Here is a 20,390-nt window from a genome sequence, read left to right as displayed (position 1 = left end):
TTGACCTTCCCAAATACAGAAAGATGACATGCTCCTTGCTAGTTGCTACATTGAATGCATTGCAACTTTGACCATCTCAGGTTCTTCCCATTATAGAAGGACAATGAGGCAGAGAGGACAGACGAGTGGAGTGGACTGACCACCAGATGGTTACTCTCAGGGCCTAACCCTGGCTGCCTGGCTGGCTGATAGCCAGAGGGAGATCTGTATGTTATCTGAACAGAGGGGGAAACAATGTAGCGACGCCCCCCCACCCACTGCACCCTACCCCACCCCAGCCCCACCCGTTCCCCCTATATTAAAGTACTGATAAGTGACAGGCCGACAGTGTGCAACAGCCAATTCACAGCCTCTGACGCAGCTATAACATTCACTCCCAACGACTTAACAAAGCAGCCACAGCAGCATCCACACGACTGCAGCCCAAGCTTATGACCCGGTAAGGTCCTCATATTCAATGCTAAAAGTAGACTTCTGACAACTGTCTTCTACAAGTTGGTGTTTATGGTTGAACCTGATCATAGGCCTTTCTTTGTTAAGTGACTTTGACTTTGTGTTAAAAAGAGGATAGAATCGACCACACTGTTATTACACTGCACAAGGTGTTCCGTTCCACAAAATTACATTTTGTTGGAAGGGTTTGAAATGTAGAACAAAATTGTGTGCGGTGTGTAGTTAAATGTGGATACGAGACAATTAGAGGAATAAACTAACATTCATATTTTTTGAGTAGAAAACCACATTTGTGGTTGTTGAATTAGGCCTAAGACAGATGGTGTTCAATTATTTATGGATTGAAATGACGACATTCAAACATTCACCTTGCTAGTCTAGTCTAGCTTAGTGGCAGGCAGCCTAGTGGTAAAGAGCGTTGGGCTAGTAACTGAAATGTCACTGGCTCAAATCCTGAGCCGACTAGGTGAAAAATCTGTTGGATGTGCCCTTGAGCAAATCACTTAACCCTAATTGCTCCTGTAAGTCGATATGGATAAGAGTTTCTACTAAAATGTTAAATGTAATGTCTATGTCGAGCTTTGACCCCCAGATAGTACAAAAATCTATGTTATTTCACTTGTGCTGCATAGTACATTTTCCAAACTCAAAGAGGGATAATACTCAGCAAAACACATGTAAATGAAACTATTCCAGGGGTTTCTAGACTGCCGTTAACTTGTTCACTAACAATGTAGACAGGTCTGTACTGCTAGCTCGGCATTGCTTGTGTAAACAATGTTACATTGTTTAAATGGTCAATCCTGTGCCTTTGAAAGTGACAGTCCTGCCGCTTGTGGACAGCAGAATAATACATAGCTTGTTGCTTGTCCTCCAAAACGATTTAGTTACTGGTTTAGGCAGGCAGAACACATAGGACATTCTCTTTACATTTCCAATGGGATACATTTGATAGAATCACCACAAACTCTACCAACAGTGTAGCATTGACTGTATAGTGGCCTAATTTAGCTATCTGTCTAACTGCTGCGCCTGGGGTTACTAGAGACACAATAGATTTCAGTGGAGGCTGCTGAGGGGAGGATGGCTCATAATAATTGCTGGAATGGAATGGTGTCAAACACAGGCATAATACTCCATTCCAGACATTATTATGAGCCGTCCTCCCCTCAGCAGCCTCCACAGATGTATATATACAGCGACTTTGGAAAGAATTCACACCCGTTGACTTTTCCACATTTTGTTACATTATAGCCTTGTTCTAAAATGGATTACACTTAAAAAATCCTCAGCATTTTACACACAATACCCCATAATGACTAAGTTAAAACAGTTTTTAGAAATGTTTGCTTATGTATTAAACATTTTAAAAACAGAAATATCTTATTTATATAACTATTCAGACCCTTTGATAAGAGACTTGAAATTGAACTCAGGTGCATCCTGTTTCCATTGCTCATCCTTGAGATGTTTGTACAACTTGATGTGAATTCAATTGATTGGACATGATTTGGAAATAAACACACCTGTCTATATAAGGTCCCACAGTTGCCAGTTCATATCAGAGCAAAAACAAAGCCATGAGGTCGAAAGAATTGTCCATAGATGTCCGAGATAGGATAGCATTGAGGCACAGATCTGGGGAAGGGTACCAAAACATTTCTGCAGCATTGAAGGTCTCCAAGAATACAGTGGCCTCCATCATTCTTAAATGGAAGAAGTTTGGAACCACACTTCTTAGAGCTGGCCGCCTGGCCAAACTGAGCAATCGGGGGAGAAGGGCCTTTGTCAGGTAGTCGATCAAGAAACCGATGTTCCCTCTGACAGAGCAGTTCCTCTGTGGAGATAGGAACCCCTTCCAGAAGGACAACCATCTCTGCAGCACTCCACCAATCAGACCTTTATGGTAGAGTAGCCAGGCGGAAGCCACTCCTCAGTAAAGGCACATGACAGCCTGCTTGGAGTTTGCAAAAAGGCACCGAAACACTCTTAGACCATGAGAAACAAGATTCTCTGGTCTGTTGAAACCAAGATTGAACTCTTTGGCCCGAATGCAAAGACTCACGTCTGGAGGAAACCTGGCATCATCCCTATGGTGAAACATTGTGGTGGCAGCATCATGCTGTTGGGATGTTTTTCAGCGGCAGGGACTGGGAGACAAGTCAGGATTAAGGCATAGATTAACAGAGCAATGTACAGAGAGATCCTTGATGAAAACCTGCTCCAGAGTGCTCAGGACCTCAGACTGGTGCGAAGGTTCACCTTCCAACAGGACAACGACCCTAAGCATACAGCCAAGACAACGCAGGAGTGGCTTCGGGACATGTCTCTGAATGTCTTTGAGTGGCCCAGCCAGAGCCTGGATTTGAACCCGATCGAACATCTCTGGAGACCTGAAAATAGCTGTGCAGCAACACGCCCCATCCAACTTGACAGAGCTTGAGAGGATATGCAGAGAAGAATGAGATAAACTCCCCAAATACAGGTGTGCCAAGCTTGTAGCGACATACCCATGAAGACTCGAGGCTGTAATCGCTGCTAATGGTGCTTCAACAAAGTACTGAGTAAAGGGTCTGAATACTTATGTAAATGTGACATTTGCGTTTTTTAAATGTTCTAAAAAACAGTTTTTGCTTCGTCATTATGGGATTTTGTGTGAAGTTTGATGAGGGAAAAAACCGATTTAATCAATTTTAGAATACAGCTGTAACGTAACAAAATGTGGAAAAAGTCAAGGGGTCTGAAAACGTTCCGAATGTACTGTATATCTATAACATCATGATGAGTTTCCTGGAACAGAGCTAAGTTCCCATATGCCAAAGATGGCCTATTATATTAACAATATATTTAAATGACCGCTTTAACAACGGAAATACATGTCCTCAAAGATGGAAGGCAGGCGTTAAGAGGTGAGATCAGGTGGGACCATTCTAGCCTTTGAGAGGGTGGATACGTGTGAACAACAGGCCATAGAGCTAGGTAGAGGACTTTGTATCTGTGCCATTTACATCTGGGACAGCATGGGCCATTGAGTCTATATCCATTTTAAAGTAGTCAATTTTCTTCTTCATTGGCTGATTGCTCCCAACTCATAGGAATCCCCACCCAGTTGACTCCAATTGCAATGGCCACGCTAAAATGGGTGATTTGGCTAAGTTGCCGAAATGCCTTGTGTGTCCACTTATATCAGTCCCTTCATAACAACCTAACAATTACGAAACTTTTGTTCAATCAAATAAGCCTCACGTAGCAAATTAGCTATTACATTATTTATTTACCAAATTCGACACTCTCATTCACCTCCATTAGAAAGAAATCCTCACCTAGTGGGCATATTTTCGTGAATAGATGTTGGGCGGAGTAAAACCTCTCGCTTCACCTCTTCCTCTGTTGATGCTTGAAAATATAAAATATATGTAGCTGAGCTAGCTAGCTATTAAGCTACAGCTAACTTTATGTCGTAGGTCACTTTCACTTTCAGCTAGGTTCATAATTTTGAGGACTTAATAACTTGCAAAGAAAATGCACAGTTGTCAGTACAAACTAACAGATCATATGTGTAAATTATAACAAAATTGTATGCATTTGTCAAGCTTGCTAAGTTAGCTAGCTGGCCACTGTTAAATAATGTTAGCTAGCTTGTAGAACTTCTGCAACATCACCGGTGCACACGAAAGCATATTTCAGTTGAACTAAACACAAAAAAGACAGTATTTATAACTTATATGATTTTACATTACAGATTTAAACTTTCAAGCTAAAAAAGTTAAAACAATATCATAGAGATAGATCGAAGACATCTGGACATCTGACTACAACAGGGTCACCAGGAGGGATCAGCCAATGAAGATGTAAGTACCACCCAGTTGACTACATTAAAATGATGGAAGCCCTCAATGGCGCTGCCCATGCTAAAATATATTTTTTTGGCCACCAGAGATCTCTATCATTCTCTATGACCAATATCTATATTTTCAGACTGGACCTCTGGTTCAAATCTACCAAAAACACAGTTACGGTATGCAGTAAGGGTCAAATGGGTATGGGAAACTAATTGACAGTTCCATACTTGTCATGAAATCTTATTTGAATAAAGAATGAAGTTAAAATTAAATTTAAAAGTTTCCTATTTTTCTGACATTCATTATTATTGCATACATATATTTAAATGTGCATTGATTTGGATCTAGCTTTTACTGATGATGATGATGATGATGATGATAAGGAGCTGGAGGAGGATGATGATGATGAGGAGGAGGAGTTCAGTATGTATGTCCTCAGGCCGACTCTCTTTTCTGTATACATCAATGATGTTGCTCTTGCTGCTGGTGATTCTCTGATCCACCTCTACACGGACGACACCATTCTGTATACTTCTGGCCCTACTTTGGACTCTGTGTTAACTGACCTCCAGACGAGCTTCAATGCCATACAACTCTCCTTCCGTGGCCTCCAACTGCTCTTAAATGCAAGCAAAAATAAATGCATGCTTTTCAACCAATCGCTGCCCACACCTAGCCACCGGTCCAGCATCACTACTCTAGACGGTTCTGACTTAGAATATGTGGACAGTTACAAATATCTAGGTGTCTGGTTAGACTGTAAACTCTCCTTCCAGACTCACATTAAGCATCTCCAATCCAAAATTAAATCTAGAATCGGTTTCCTATTTCGCAACAAAGAATCTTTCACTCATGCTGCCATACATACCCTCGTAAAACTGACTATCCTACCGATCCTTGACTTCGGCGATGTCATTTACAAAATAGCCTCCAACAATCTACTCAGCAAATTGGATGCAGTCTATCACAGTGTCATCTGTTTTGTCACCAAAGCCCCATATACTACCCACCACTGCGACCTGTATGCTCTCGTTGGCTGGCCCTCGCTTCATATCCTTCGCCAAACCCACTGGCTCCAGGTCATATATAAGTCGTTGCTAGGTAAAGCCCCACCTTATCTCAGCTCACTGGTCACCATAGCATCACCCACCCGCAGCACGTGCTCCAGCAGGTATATTTCACTGGTCACCCCAAAGCCAATTCCTCCTTTGGCCGCCTTTCCTTCCAGTTCTCTGCTGCCAATGACTGGAACGAACTGCAAAAATCACTCAAGCTGGAGACTCTTATCTCCCTCTCCCTCTCTGTGTTTCCTCCGACACATTGGTGCGGCTGGCTTCCGGGTTTGATGGCATATTTTTTGATGAAATATTTTTTGTTCATATGATTTCAAAAAAGAATAATCTGAATTAGACAGTGCCATTAGTAAGCAAGTAAACTTTGATGGGACCAAATAGTTAATCTATGTGATTTTTCCATAAATAGACAAGCATTTACCTCTCCGTGGTTGCAGAATCAGATCTATTTTTGATAACTTTCTATTGAAATGAATTGTGGTAAGTTAATTTATATTTTTTGAGATGTGAATACCAAGTATATCTACTTCGCCATCCACCCATTTTATTGGTTAACTACAAGGTAGTGTAAACGCTGCATTTTTTAACGATCCAATACGTAATATGGAATACTTGTCATAATTAGGTTTTAATCCAGAGGGTCTAGAAAAGTGATGAAGATCTTCATTGAGACTGTACAGGGATCCATATTGCAAACTTAAGAAAACTGGAGTCATCAGCATACATTAACACTTTTGTTTTTTTCTAACCCCTTGATGTTCTGGATGGATCTCATTTTGATAGCTAGCATTTTAAAAGCCATAATAAATAGATATGGAGACAACAGACAGCCTTGTTTTACTCCTCTTAAAAGCTCAATACTTTCTGAGAAGTAACCATTATTTACATCTGTGGTTGCTGTATATAACTTTAAACCATTGTATAAGAGATTCACCAAAATTAAAGTAATCCAGGCAGGTAGATGGTAATGGAAAATATTTTGCTTCCTCTTTCAAAATATAATTTGGTGAATCATGGATAACTCATTTGTAACAAGTCTCTGTAAATACTTTTTGGTTTAATTCCTATGTTAAAGATTCTAGAAAAAATTTACATTTTTCACCATTTTCCATCCAAGTCGCTTTATTTTTGTAATACATTACACTCAATCCTTCTTGAATAAGTAACTCTAATTCTTTTAGTTTTTTCTATTTTTCCTAACCTATTTTGTGCCTCTATAATAGTTTCCATTACCATCTACCTGCGCTGTTACTTCCTCTATTTCCTTTATTATTCTAATCTATTTTGATCTAAACTGCTTTTGTTTTAATGATGAGCATTGTATTGTATTGAATGGCCTCTAAAAGTACATTTGAAAATGTCCCATGCAATAAGGGGAACTTCTGTACCTACAGTTGAAGTCAGAAGTTTACATACACTTAGTTTGGAGACATTAAAACTCGTTTTTCAACCACTCCACAAATTTCTTGTTAACAAACTATAGTTTTGGCAAGTCGGTTAGGACATCTACTTTGTGCATGACACAAGTAATTTTTCCAACAATTGTTTACAGACAGATTATTTCACTTATAATTCACTGCATCGCAATTCCAGTGGGTCAGAAGTTTACATACACTGAGTTGACTGGGCCTTCAAACAGCTTGGAAAATTCCAGAAAATGATGTCATGGCTTTAGAAGCTTCTGATAGGCTAATTGACATCCTTTGAGTCAAGTGGAGGTATACCTGTGGATGTATTTCAAGGCCTACCTTCAAACTCAGTGCCTCTTTACTTGATATCATGGGAAAATCCAAAGAAATCAGCCAAGACCTCAGAAAAATATTTGTAGACCTCCCCAAGTCTGATTCATCCTTGTGAGCAAATTCCAAATGCCTGAAGGTACCACGTTCATCTGTACAAACAACAGTATGCAAGGGATCACGCAACCATGGGATCACGCAGCCGTCATACTGCTCAGGAAGGAGACGTGTTCTGTCACGTACTTTGGTGCTAAAAGTGCAAATCAATCCCAGAACAACAGCAAAGGACCTTGTGAAGATGCTGAAGGAAACAAGTACAAAAGTATCTATATCCACAGTAAAACAAGTCCTATATCGACATAACCTGAAAGGCCGCTCAGCAAGGAAGAAGCCACTGCTCCAAAACCGCCATAAAAAGCAAAACAACGGTTTGAAACTGCACATGGGGATAAAGATTGTACTTTTAGGAGAAATGTCCTCTGGTCTGATGAAACAAAAATTGTACTTTTTGGCCATCATGACCATTGTTATGTTTGGAGGAAAAAGGGGGAGGCAGCAAGCCGAAGAACACCATCCCAACTGTGAAGCACGGGGGTGGCAGCATCATGTTGTGGGTGGGCTTTGCTGCAGGAGGGACTGGTGCACTTCACAAAATAGATGGCATCATGAGATAGGAAAATTATGTGGATATATTGAAGCAACATCTCAAGGCATAAGCCAGGAAGTTAAAGCTTGATTGGAAATGGGTCTTCCAAATGGACAAGGACCCCAAGCATACTTCCAAAGTTGTGGCAAAATTGCTTAAGGACAACAAAGTCAAGGTATTGGAGTGGCCATCACAAAGCCCTGACCTCAATCGCATAGAAAATGTGTGGGCAGAGCTGAAAAAGCGTGTGCGAGCAAGGAGGCCTACAAACCTGACTCAGTTACACCAGCTCTATCAGGAGGAATGGGTCAAAATTCACCCAACTTATTGTGGGAAGCTTGTGGAAGGCTACCCCAAACGTTTGACCCGAGTTAAACAATTTAAAGGCAATGCTACCAAATACTAATTGAGTGTATGTAAACTTCTGACCCACTGGGAATGTGATGAAAGAAATAAAAGCTGAAATAAATCATTCTCTCTACTACTTTTCTGACATTTCACATTCTTAAAATAAAGTGGGGATCCTAACTGACATAAAACAAGGAATTTTTACTATGATTAAATGTCAGGAATTGTGAAAAACTGAGTTTAAATGTATTTGGCTAAGGTGTATGTAAACTTCCGACTTCAACTGTATGTTCTACAAAAAAAAGTCAATTATCATTTTTTTTGTCTTAGTTAAGAACAAATTGTCATCCAATAGGCTTTGATTAAATTTCCAACAGTCCTGTCCACGTGGAAATTCTGTAAGAGTTAAATGGAGGCCATTTAGATGGTGGTCCGTTCACATTCGGACTCCTATCAACACTTTTTAAAAACTTTTGATGCAAGCTAGAACGAAACTAGGAAGTAATCAAGATGGCTAGTTTGATGAAGCCTCCATGTATATCTCACTAGGTCAGGGTTTTTCAACCTCCATATATCCACTAGTTTTATTGTATCCATGATCTTTGTGATCTCCTTGTGTGCGTGAGCGTGGTAGTTTGTAGAATGATTTCCTTTACGATCCATTGAGGTACTTAAAACCGTATTATAATCTCCCACCATATTAAAAGATTATTTTGTTGCTTGTGATCTCAATAGATTATTATATTTATTTTCGAAAAAGTGTGGATCATCATTATTTGGCCCATATAGATTAATTAGCCAGATCTGTTTTTAGTCCAATTGTATACTTAAAATATTCCATCAAATATTTTACTTTACTTGATTTAATGTGATTTGGATAGGTATATTGTAAAGTCAGTCTGGCCAAAGATGGCTTGGTTCGGTTTGGCTTTTCTCTGGACTTCCTGTATTGAGGGACCAATGAGGAGTTGATGCTAATTCATGGAGCTTTGGTTTGGCACCATGACCTCTGCCCCCTGCAATTGGTCACCTTTTTGTCCTCGCCTCCATTCTAGTGAAATTAAGAGCTTTCAGACCTGATCTGATCTTCAATAAAGTAATTGTTACCACTTGAACAATAATCAATGTGTTCAAGCAGAAGCAACATCAAGTTGCCACAGCAATGAGAGTAAAAACAATCATTTTTCAACGGGGGAATGATGAACAGTTGGCTAGTTGTCAAATCCAACACTTCTTAGGTCCATATGGTGAGGTCTTTATTTTGCTGCTGGCACAACTGAAGAGCACACACCTATTGAAAGAAAGTGGAAACTGACACCTTGCATTCATTGATTTCTCAGTCAGAAATTGTATTTAACTCATTCAGATCATAGGTATGATAAGAATTTGTGGGCTATTTGGAGTATAGTTCAAAATCAAGGTGTTTATTTACTTGGTTGTCACATTATGGGGGGAGATGATGGAATGGGCGTTATAGGAGGGGATGCTCAAATAAAACATGAATAGTTATCTATTTTGGGGCTCATAATATGTTGTTCGATTTGATAAGAATGGTGTATGAATCATCATGTTGACTCAATTACTATTTGGGGTAATGTTTGAATATATTGACATCCAATTGATACTTAAAAAAAACCATCTAATAGCATGTTACAGTATCGAGTGCTCCACTCAACACTGTTGCGAGAGTGCAAGTAAATGTATGTTGACTGTTCATGCTGGGAGCTGGGTCTAGTCATCAATGGTTTGAAGGCATGGGGTAATAATCCCTTGCCTATGTGGGGAAGTTGTGAGGTGGTTCTCTGCGCGTGTGCGTTGTCTCATTGGTTCTCTTCCCTCTGCTATGTCTGTCTCTTGTCAGTGCACAAAACAGCGCATGCGTCTTACTTTGCTCCTCAGTCTGAAACTCGGGGGTTGAGTTCAATTAGGAGAGACCATGTCCGCCATCAGCCATTTGCACTCCTATATCTTCTCATTTAGAACAAATTCTCGATGAAATAGCGGTTGCACGCGGCCTCAAGAATGGCCACGTCGGTGAGTACACTGCTCGCGACCATGCTTAGGCAGGGTGTGTTCTAGCGTATTGTTTTCTTTGCTCGAAGAAGTCGGTATTGCCCGGTGCGTCTGAGCCGAAGATGTCCAGCCATATTTATATTGATATTCAAGTACAGTAGAACTAACGTTAGTTGAGTAGCGAGGCGCGTCTAGAATGTAGCATATCTCACGTATAAAGTATGTTTGTGAAAGTGATGCTTGGATAGTAAAATCCTGAAAAAGTCTACCCGGGCAAATTACAGTTTCCTTGTAATAGTTTTTCGGCGTTGTTCAAAATTATTTGCCGTTTGTAGCCTAGGCTACTTCATGAACATAAATACATGACTGTCTTTATAGTGTAGGGAAGGCAATAGACACCTTGCTTTCTTTGCTGAAATGCAAAGCAGGATAGAGTGCAAGTGATTACGAGTAGACCTATCAAATCGAAACATGTTAACGTGTGATTGTTTTATTGAATTTATTCCGCGCATTGAGGCTGTCTATTGAGACAATGTATGGTTTTACTCGTGGATAGATTTAGGTAGGTTGTACAGCATGCAATGATGCCAGCCTCCGATTGGCAACAATATGTGACATGATTTTGGATGTTCTAGGGTGCTGTTCAGGTGAAACTAGAACTCGGACATCGTGCCCAGGTCAGAAAGAAACCCACGGTGGAAGGCTTTACGCACGACTGGATGGTGTTTGTCCGAGGACCAGAGCACAGCAACATTCAGCACTTTGTGGAAAAAGTCGTTTTTCACCTGCACGAAAGCTTCCCAAGACCAAAACGAGGTAGGCATATAATTTACCCTGCTTTTTGAGTTTTACTGTCATAAAATAATAGACTGCTTGATTTGTAAAGCAAAGCTTAGAGCAATAGCCTACCACTCCGGACAAATTAAGCCTATTGAATTGTGTGCGCGACCATCTTTGGTGGTTCATTGAAAATACTTTTTTTTTTGTAATAGCCTTCACTTTGCAAAGTTTGTAAATGGACCCCCCCCAAAAATAAATAATAATAATAATAATAAACTTGCTTAATTCATGTGAACATGCCCACCTGTAGCGCATGCACAATTAATTAGATGCGCTATTGGATAAGTTATACTCTTTGATAAGTTAACATCTTTGATGGTCATAGGATAGAGTTCCCCTTAAGTGTATCTCTACAATTAAAACTTAACCCGAGAGGTTAGATTAAAGTATTATTCTTTCGTTTTTTTTTGTAAACCAGCTTTAGTAGAATAGTTTACCAATTCCACACCACGAGTTTTATAAAAGATTGGGCAACCCAAATGAAGGTGAGCTAAACTACAAACCGTAACAACGTTGCTAGGTGTGGCATTAAGAACTAGAAAGGCTAAATGTGACCACTACCCAGCATTTGGTGATGGTAAACATATAAGAGGGCTTGTTCAAACAGTGGAGAGCATAGTGGTTGTTTAAACTTCTGGCATGGCTGGAAGGGATCAATTATAGTATTTGTTGGTTTGGTATTTTTACCTCCTTTCCTGCTGGTGTGTTTGAGTGTTGTTTGGTGTGACAAATGCAGGGAAATGTGCCAAAGTCGATGCCTTGGAGAGACCCTGTCATATTAATTACATGCGACTCAGATTACCAGGGAACGTTTGCACTTTATTGGGAACAGTTGTAAGATCATGCTGTTGTTTAACCATTCATTATTTACTCTCCTTTTTAAAACGATAACCCCAAACTACTATCAACAGTCTGAAGAATAGTCATTGCATCAAGAAAAAATGCATTATGCAATGTACAAAATGGGTCTAATACCAATGAGTTCATAGCCTACTGAGGTGCAGGAGAACCACTATCTTTTACTATATAAATAAACTATTTTAAGTAGGCTATTCTTTAAAACTCTTATACTTTTATGCTTTCACCCCTATATAGTATAAATATTAGTGACTTGATTGTCTATTTTTGTAGGCTGTTAAACATAACCTGCCAATGTCTTCTAGTATCACACAGTGATGTTGTTGCATGGGCAGTTGGACTAGATAGCCAACTCATAGGCTACACATCACATACCTGTTACGTTATCCAGGGAGTTTTACAGTTCACAACATGGTGTCATTGTGATGTTTACCAGTATCACCTGTCAGTGTCCGACGCGTTCCGTTGACAGCTGGCCCCTGTGTGCTTTCATGATGTTACCAATACCCTATAGAAGCATAGTGATCTGATTTTTCACTCCTATTTCTAAAATTCAAAAATGTCACAGGAATAGTCAGTTTGACTGGATGAGTGACAGCCTATTACAATATTCATTGAAAGGCCGGTAGATTTGAACACAAGACAACCATAGAACCAGCCAGCTACCACCATAAGGTTGTTTTGCTGGTGCTGCATATGCTTGGTCTCTGTTCACTGGTGCAGGTAGGCTACAGTCTGTCGTACATGGTTGACTGTACAAACCCCTCTGCCACCCTCCCCTCCACACACACACACACACACACACACACACAACCCACCAAAGGCTGCTTTTGAGTCTGCTCTTTGTGGTGCAAAGAGACAGAACAGCCTGCTAGACTAGTGCCAAGGAACGAGGTTGAAATCTGTTAAAAGAGAGAAGCTTTGTTTCTTTCACTGCGTTAATACTGAAAAAACAATGTAATTGTAAGTTGTCTTGCTACTGGACTTTTGAATACAAAGATAAACAGTTGCTGGTAAATGTTGAGTTATTTTGTCATAACACCAATGTCATGTACTGTTTCATCTGTAATAGCTGCGCTACAGAGCTTCATTTGAACATGGTGGCAAGTGAAATAGAAATGTGTGATGTACTTCATATGATGTGTTTGGTTACGAATCCACCTTGACCATCAGTTTCCTGCTAAGTCATTTAGCAAATCCGTGTTCTGTCATTAAACTGGAAAGTCTGTCCATTTACATGCGTGTTGAAAAGAAAACGTATTTTTCCCATTTCAACGGGCATAAATCTATAGTGTGTAAATAGAGGAGAGGGGGTCAAGGCAAGGGCTAGTATACAAAGTGTTGCTTGTACTTGACGCTCCAAAGTGCTGCTGCTTGCATGCTTCAACGCATGCAGTGAATTCTTGAGGCGTATGCAACGGATCTCTTCCCTAGTCTGAACACCTGACTGGAGAGGAGAGTTTGTGGTTAGCGAAAGTACTTATCATCCACTACTCTGATTTATAGCATAGGAATAGATGCATTTCAAAGTTCAAAGCTCATGAGAACAGATGAGGTGTTTATTTCTACCGGTGTGTGTGAACTTCAAGCTAAACGCATTCCTGATATGGAAACGGCGCTGCGTGAGTGGTATGTTCTAGAGGTCGACCGATTAATCGGAATAGCCGTTTTAATTAGGGCCGATTTCAAGTTTTCATTAACAATCGGAAATCTGTATTTTTGGACACCGATTTTTGCAGTTTAAAATTATTATTATTATTTTTGTTACACCTTTATTTAATCTTTATTTAACTAGGCAAGTCAGTTAAGAACACATTCTTATTTTCAATGACGGCCTAGGAACGGTGGGTTAACTGCCTCGTTCAGGGGCAGAAGGACATATTTTCACCTTGTCAGCTCGGGGGATTCAGTCTTGCAACCTTACAGTTAACTAGTCCAACGCAATAACGACCTGCCTCTTGTTGCACTCCACAAGGAGACTGCCTGTTACGCGAATGCAGTAAGCAAAGGTAAGTTGCTAGCTAGCATTAAACTTATCTTATAAAAAACATCAATCAATCAATCAATCATAATCACTAGTTAACTACACATGGTTGATATTACTAGATATTATCTAGCGTGTCATGCGTTGCGTATAATTTGACTGTGCATACAAGCATCTGACTGAGCAGTGGTAGGCAGAAGCAGGTGCGTAAACATTCATTCAAACAGCACTTTCCTGCGTTTTGCCAGCAACTCTTCGTTGTGCGTCAAGCATTGCGCTGTTTATGACTTCAAGCATTGCAACTCCCGAGATGAGGCTGGTGTAACCGAAGTGAAATGTCTGGCTAGTTAGCGCGCGCTAATAGCGTTTCAAATGTCACTCGCTCGCTCTGAGCCTTGGAGTGGTTGTTTCCCTTGCTCTGCATGGGTAACGCTGCTTCGAGGGTGGCTGTTGTCATTGTGTTCCCGGTTGGAGCCCAGGGAGGAGCGAGGAGAATTCTTCCAGCCTGGCTTAAACTTGTGTTAAAATGAAAGCACATTTGGATGTTGTTTGCAAGGATGATGTATTTGCAGCTTATCACTGAATTTGACCAATTGGCACTCTCCTTTTAGGCTGAAACCTGCCTTGGCAAGTTCATGCTGTATCATGGTTAGCAAACTACCGTCTCACAGGTCTTGTTCTGAAACTTGGTGGTATCTACTTGTTTGGGGAGTTTACCTGTGTTTTAATAGTACACCTACATTTGACAACAGTAGAAATGTACTCTTATGTTATGACAGGATACATTTAGAATATGTAGAATTGAATGAATCGAGCTTGAAGACTCTTCAGGAGCAGTGTGGCATCGTCACCCTCTCTCTGTTCTGTTGGGTACAAGAGACGTCCACAAGCCGTATTCAGCCCGGCTGAAGCCCCCCACCCCTACCCCTCCGGTACCTTTGATCAACATTGGGCCCCCGACGGGAGAAGCCAAAGGAATTGAGGGGAAACCTTGTAGCATAGACAAGCATGTGTTTGACAGTTTTAATACTAACAGTCTCGCAGAGTGGTCTCATAAGGGCGCAGCTGCCTGCCCCTACTCCTGCAGAGACGCACAGACACTCCTTCCAAGGAGGTGCAGCTCGGCATTAGGTCAAGAATGTGCAGCTCTGCATTAGGTCACTCTTTCTTCCCTCTTTCTTTCTCACTTCTCTCTTTTCTTGTGAGGCGGCTAAACGCTGGCTATACTGTTTTAATATAGTCCGTCTTGCAGCTGTTGTGGATTACACCGGTGCCTTCTCACTTGAAAGGGAATCTTTTCACTCACCTTGCTTTGAAAAATGTGTTGTGGATGGTTATACTTTTTAGCCATCCTAAATGGCAAAAATGTAGAGTAAGGCAGGCTATATGTGAATTAGGAAGAAAAATAAAATGGCTAACATTTGTCACAACAGGAGTGGTCAGTTACTGTCCCCATTCTCCACTGTGCTGCTCTCCCGGTTAAAGCGTCCAATTTGGAGTTTTATGGCCAGCAAGACATTTAAACGGACCTGAAGAAAATGGCTATGATTGGCTGCCATGCTGTGTAGCCTTGGAAACCTGATATTCGGTGCTGTGGGAAGGAGTGTAAGACCCCCCCCCATAATAAATGGACTGGAACATGGTTTGGTCGGCCATTTTTACATTGGGCTTCACCTGTCAAAGCATACATGACTTGATTCTGTCATTTGTATACTTCTCTGAACAAAATGTATTTGTATCATGGTAAAGTAGTCTATTTTTGCATAAAGAATGATAGGTCGGTGCATCATGTAGGCATATTCATGATATTCATATTCACCGATATTCAGAATGACGAGGGATTAATTTCTTTCACTGACCATTTTGCCTGTCATTTCAGGTTCTGAAATGAGCACTTACTCATATGCAGTGTTTGCTGTAAGGGTGCTCTCACCTGCTTCAAAGCCAGTGGGGAATAGCTGGCCTTTTCCCATTACTCCTCAGTCATAAACGTAATTCAAAACCTCAGTGACAGTTTTAGGGCCTGATAGTAATATATCATGACTGTTGGCTCTATGAAAAGTTTGATTTATTGATTTTAGGGAGCTGAGCGGGTCACATTTGTGTCACTCTCTAAATATATTTCCCTGTGAAAAGATTCCAGTGAACTGATGGTTCACACTGGCAGAGACGTCAACAAGGTATTGTTCCAAACAGGCCCTCGGAGCGTTGTTCCGAATCTTAAATCTTTTCCTCTGTTCCTATTTTTTTGTTACACCAGCCTTTCATTTTCTACTTGTTTGGACGGTTCTAGCTCACATCACTTTTACTCCCCTGGCCATGATGTGGTGCTTAGGAAGCGAACTGGAGACTTTGCTGTAGCTCTCCTCTCACGTTCCCCCACAGCTGTACTGACTTTCAGTTTCAGTCCAGGAGGGGAAGCTGCGTCTTCTCAACACATTAAAATTAATGATGCAACAGTCTGTAAAGTCAGTGCCGCTTCATTATCGCCGGCAGTTGGGTCCTGGCGTTCAGGTGTTGCCGTGGCGACGGCCGCTGCGAATGGCATCGCTGTCGTCTCGGTGGAGCTCACCAACCTTGAAGTTGGGTCTGGACTGGAACCGAGAGTGCTATTTTTGTATTGCGACCCAATTGCTCTCCATTTGGCACTAGCACTCTATTTTGTGCCATTTAATCAAATACATTTAGTCATAATGCTTTGTAAAAAAAACAGGTTTTGACTAACAGTGGCATGATTATTTACCGGTCCTTTTCAACAATTCAGAGTTAAAGATGAGAGAAAATACACAACGAATAACAATAACAAGTAAAAATAACATGGCTATTGTAACGGCGTTCGTCTGTTGAAGGAGAGTCGGACCGAAATGCAGCGTGGTGGTTACTCATGTCTTTTAATGAAGAATAGCGATACATGAAAATACTATATATAAACAAAACAACAAACGGAACACGAAAACCTATCTGGTGAAACTACAGAGACAGGAACAATCACCCACAAAATACACAGTGAAACCCAGGCTACCTAAATATGGTTCCCAATCAGAGACCACGAGAATCACCTGACTCTGATTGAGAACCGCCTCAGGCAGCCAAGCCTATGCTAGACACACCCCTAATCAGCCACAATCCCAATGCCTACAAAACCCCAATACGACAACACAATAAACCCATGTCACACCCTGGCATGAACAAATAATGAAAGAAAACACAAAATACTAAGACCAAGGCGTGACAGCTATATACAGAGTGTACCAGTACCGAGTCAATATGCAGGGGTATGAGGTAGCTATGTATGTGTGTGTGTGTGTGTGTATATATATATATATATATATATATATTTTTTTTTTGATTTGGTACAATAATGGGTCAATGCAATTTTATTGTGTTTTGAGATCATAAGATGTGCAAGTAATATTTAATGAATAGTGTCACTTAAAAGGGATACTTTGGGATTTTGAAAATGAGGCCCTTCCTCAGAATCAGATGAACTTTTGGATACCATTTATTATGTCTCCGTCAAGTATGCAGGAAGTTAGAGGTGGTTTCACAAGCCAATTCTAACTAGCGTTAGCATTCTGACTGGAAGTCTATGGGTATCTGAAAGCAATTGCGTTAGAGATAGTTAGCAACTTGCTTCAAACTGCATGCAGAGGCATAAAAATGGTATCCACGAGTTCATCTGACTCTGGGGAAGAAGATAAAAGGCCTTTCGGCATTACGGGGGCAGAATGGGGAAGTTGACAGAAGCGTTAATGGGTCTTTCTGTGGAAACAGACTGACAGTGAAGGGCTCTTTTCAGGCTCTTTGTTATTATCCTGTAAAATAAGCTCTCCGATAACCAGATTAAATAAACTAAGCGCACACACCTGCCCTATTCCCTCCATAGTGGTGGCTTAGCTAAATGATTGGGTCAGTATGTTGGCCCCTTGGGCCTCTCCTGAGCCCCTGAAGTTGTAGCATGAAGCCTTCACTTTCCACATCCTCTCTTTGTGTTTCCCCATCATTCTTTTGTGGCTTGTGTGTGTGTGCGCGCACATACCACAAGTCAAGTCTCTGGAGTAACCCATACATTATCTCCTCAGACTAAAACACGTCTTAGATGTTGCGTTCCTTTCCTCTTTGCTGAGGGTTCCCGAATGTGATCTTGTCTGGCTTTGATATTGATGGCCATATTGTCTTTGTCTGCAACGTAGAACATTCTGATTCGTTTAGGGGAGTCTGGCTTTGGAGATTGTGGTAGCCTAGATGTATGGTTCAATTTGTAGTCAAATTTAAATGTTCAAGTTTGTCAGGATATTGGGAGTGAGGGTGAATGTGTGCGTGACTATGCCTGTGTTTTACTACTGGTAATGACTTTCTGAAGGGGTATTACGGGACATGATTTTCAAAAGTGTTAATGGATGTTAACCCTCTAGAGTCTAAGCCGGGTGTTCAGTGGTATACTAAGCTAACATATGGAATTGTTTTAAGATGGTCATACCAAGGATAATTTAGATTAGATTTTCTTTTACCGCTTAACGTATGAAATATATATAATTATTTGATGAAACATTGAATTTGGCCTTATTGCTATTAGCCCATAAATGCATTGAATAACCGATTCATACATGGATATGCAGATGGTAAAAATATATATATATATATGTTTGTTTTTGAAGAGTCTGTCTCTCTATCTGAGAGAGATGAGTTCAGTTCAAAATGTATTTTTGACACCTGATTTAACCCCCCCCCCCCCCTTTTTTTAGGCGTTAAACTGCTTCCATATACTTTTTACTCATACCGGGTTACCTTCAGGCGAGGCTTGTGGGCATCCATGTATGTGTTCGAGAGAGACTTCCCTTTCCATAGAGGGGTCATATGTGACTGAGCGGCTCGATTCGGTCTTATGTAGCAACATAAGAATAAAAAAATCACATTTGGATGAAAGCTAGGAAATTGTATATCATACACTATAGTTGAGGAATAATGGGAAAGTAATTCTGCTTTGAAAGTTGATAACCTCACTTTTGAGAAAATGGCCCTTGGTAAACCTACTGGAGAGCTCTTCTTTGTCTACAGTACACCCATTCAGCATCGTTCACACCCTCTTAAGCCTTAGCCCCACCCATCTCTTTAACTTCTTACGGCTGAAATCAGCCAGTGAAAGTGCAGGGCGCTTTTGCAAACAACAGAAATCTCATAATTAAATTTCCTCAAACATACAAGTGTTTTACACTATTTTAAAGATAAACTTGTTGTTAATCCCACCACAATGTCCGATTTCAAAAAGGCTTTACGACGAAAGCACACCAAACGATTATGTCAGGTCAGTACCTAGTCACAGAAAAACAGCCAAAGAGAGGAGTCACAAAAAGCAGAAATGGTGATTAATTTTCTCTAACCTTTGATCTTCATCAAATGACACTTATAGGACTTCATGTTACACAATACAATGGAAGCCTTAGGAAGTGCAATCGGACCAAATTTACAGTCTTGGATCGGCAAAGAGTTGAAAAACTACAAACCTCAGATTCCCCACTTCCTGGTTGGATTTTTTTCTCAGGTTTTTGCCTGCCATATGAGTTTTGTTATACTCAGACATCATTCAAACAGTTTTAGAAACTTCAGTGTTTTCTATCCAAATCTACTAATAATATGCATATCTTAGCTTCGGGGCCTGAGTAGCAGGCAGTTTACTCTGGTCAACTTATTCATGCAAGCTACTCAATACTGCCCCCCAGCCATAAGAAGTTAAGGATTCACATGTGAGGCCATGTACTAAACAACCAAAATTTCAAGACTAAAAGCTGGTTTATACTACGGGTCTGTTTTTATAAATTAAATCTGGAGTGCCAGTGTGCTCGGAGCATTTGTAAACTCTGTGTTGTCAGATTGTCTGTTTGTAAATTTGGAGCGTTTCCCTCTCGGAGTGTTCATAGCGCGCACTGGACTCTCTGGCCGAGGAGTAGGGTTGATCCGGAGTGTTCTGACCTCACAACGGGAGTCAAGCACCCAAGCTAACATTGGCTAGCTACTTCCAGAGAAGTAGAACAGTTCACTCTGACCATTTTACTCACCCTAGCAGTGCTGGTTAGACTGTTTTATGTTATCCAGAGCGTTGGTGATTGCATCTGCTGCTGGCAACATTTTAATGATGCTTTTTTGCCAACGTTTACTGACACTGGCCATATTCAATGGGTGTTGCACGCTTGTGAATTTGTCAGTTATTCTGCGCTCTGGTACACAAGACGAGAGTGCTCTGAAATCAGAGTAGATGGTCAGACGTCCATCTACAGTTGTCGCAGTGACATCCATGAATGTTCTATTGAAATGGTTACTTGCATAGTGGAGTCTTTTTTTTGTTGTTTTTGTTTAGACTAACCAACCGGGTTCAATGTTGGCTAGCTATTAGGCTATAACTAGCAATGCAAATAACTGAGATATGAATAATATTACTACGCAGATTATACACGTAACATTAGCTAGCGAGCCATCCAGCTAACATTAGTTTGGTAGCTAACAGTATGCTTTAACTTGAAATGAAAACGACTTTCTGACAAAACAAAACATGTAATATCTGCAAATGTAGCTAGCTAGACTACCTTACCCATATAC

The 20,390-nt window shown here is 40.7% G+C and overlaps 1 protein-coding gene across 5 annotated transcripts in view; it reads left to right on the top strand.

Moving 5' to 3' along the window:
* Positions 1-336: 336 nt before the first annotated feature.
* Positions 337-20,390, top strand: part of LOC109880994 (protein AF-9) — a 72,603-nt gene continuing 52,549 nt past the window's right edge. For 2 of the 5 annotated variants that reach the window (XM_031832430.1, XM_031832428.1), the window contains exons 1-2: positions 337-439; positions 10,750-10,930. In XM_031832430.1, the coding sequence (XP_031688290.1) occupies positions 10,834-10,930 (97 nt within the window). In that variant the 5' untranslated portion in view covers positions 337-439; positions 10,750-10,833. The other 3 variants (XM_031832425.1, XM_031832427.1, XM_031832429.1) reach the window with 3 other exon arrangements.

The sequence above is a fragment of the Oncorhynchus kisutch genome, linkage group LG9, assembly GCF_002021735.2.
Source record: "Oncorhynchus kisutch isolate 150728-3 linkage group LG9, Okis_V2, whole genome shotgun sequence".
Lineage (NCBI taxonomy): Eukaryota > Metazoa > Chordata > Actinopteri > Salmoniformes > Salmonidae > Oncorhynchus > Oncorhynchus kisutch.
This window is presented reverse-complemented; position numbering and strand designations above follow the sequence as displayed.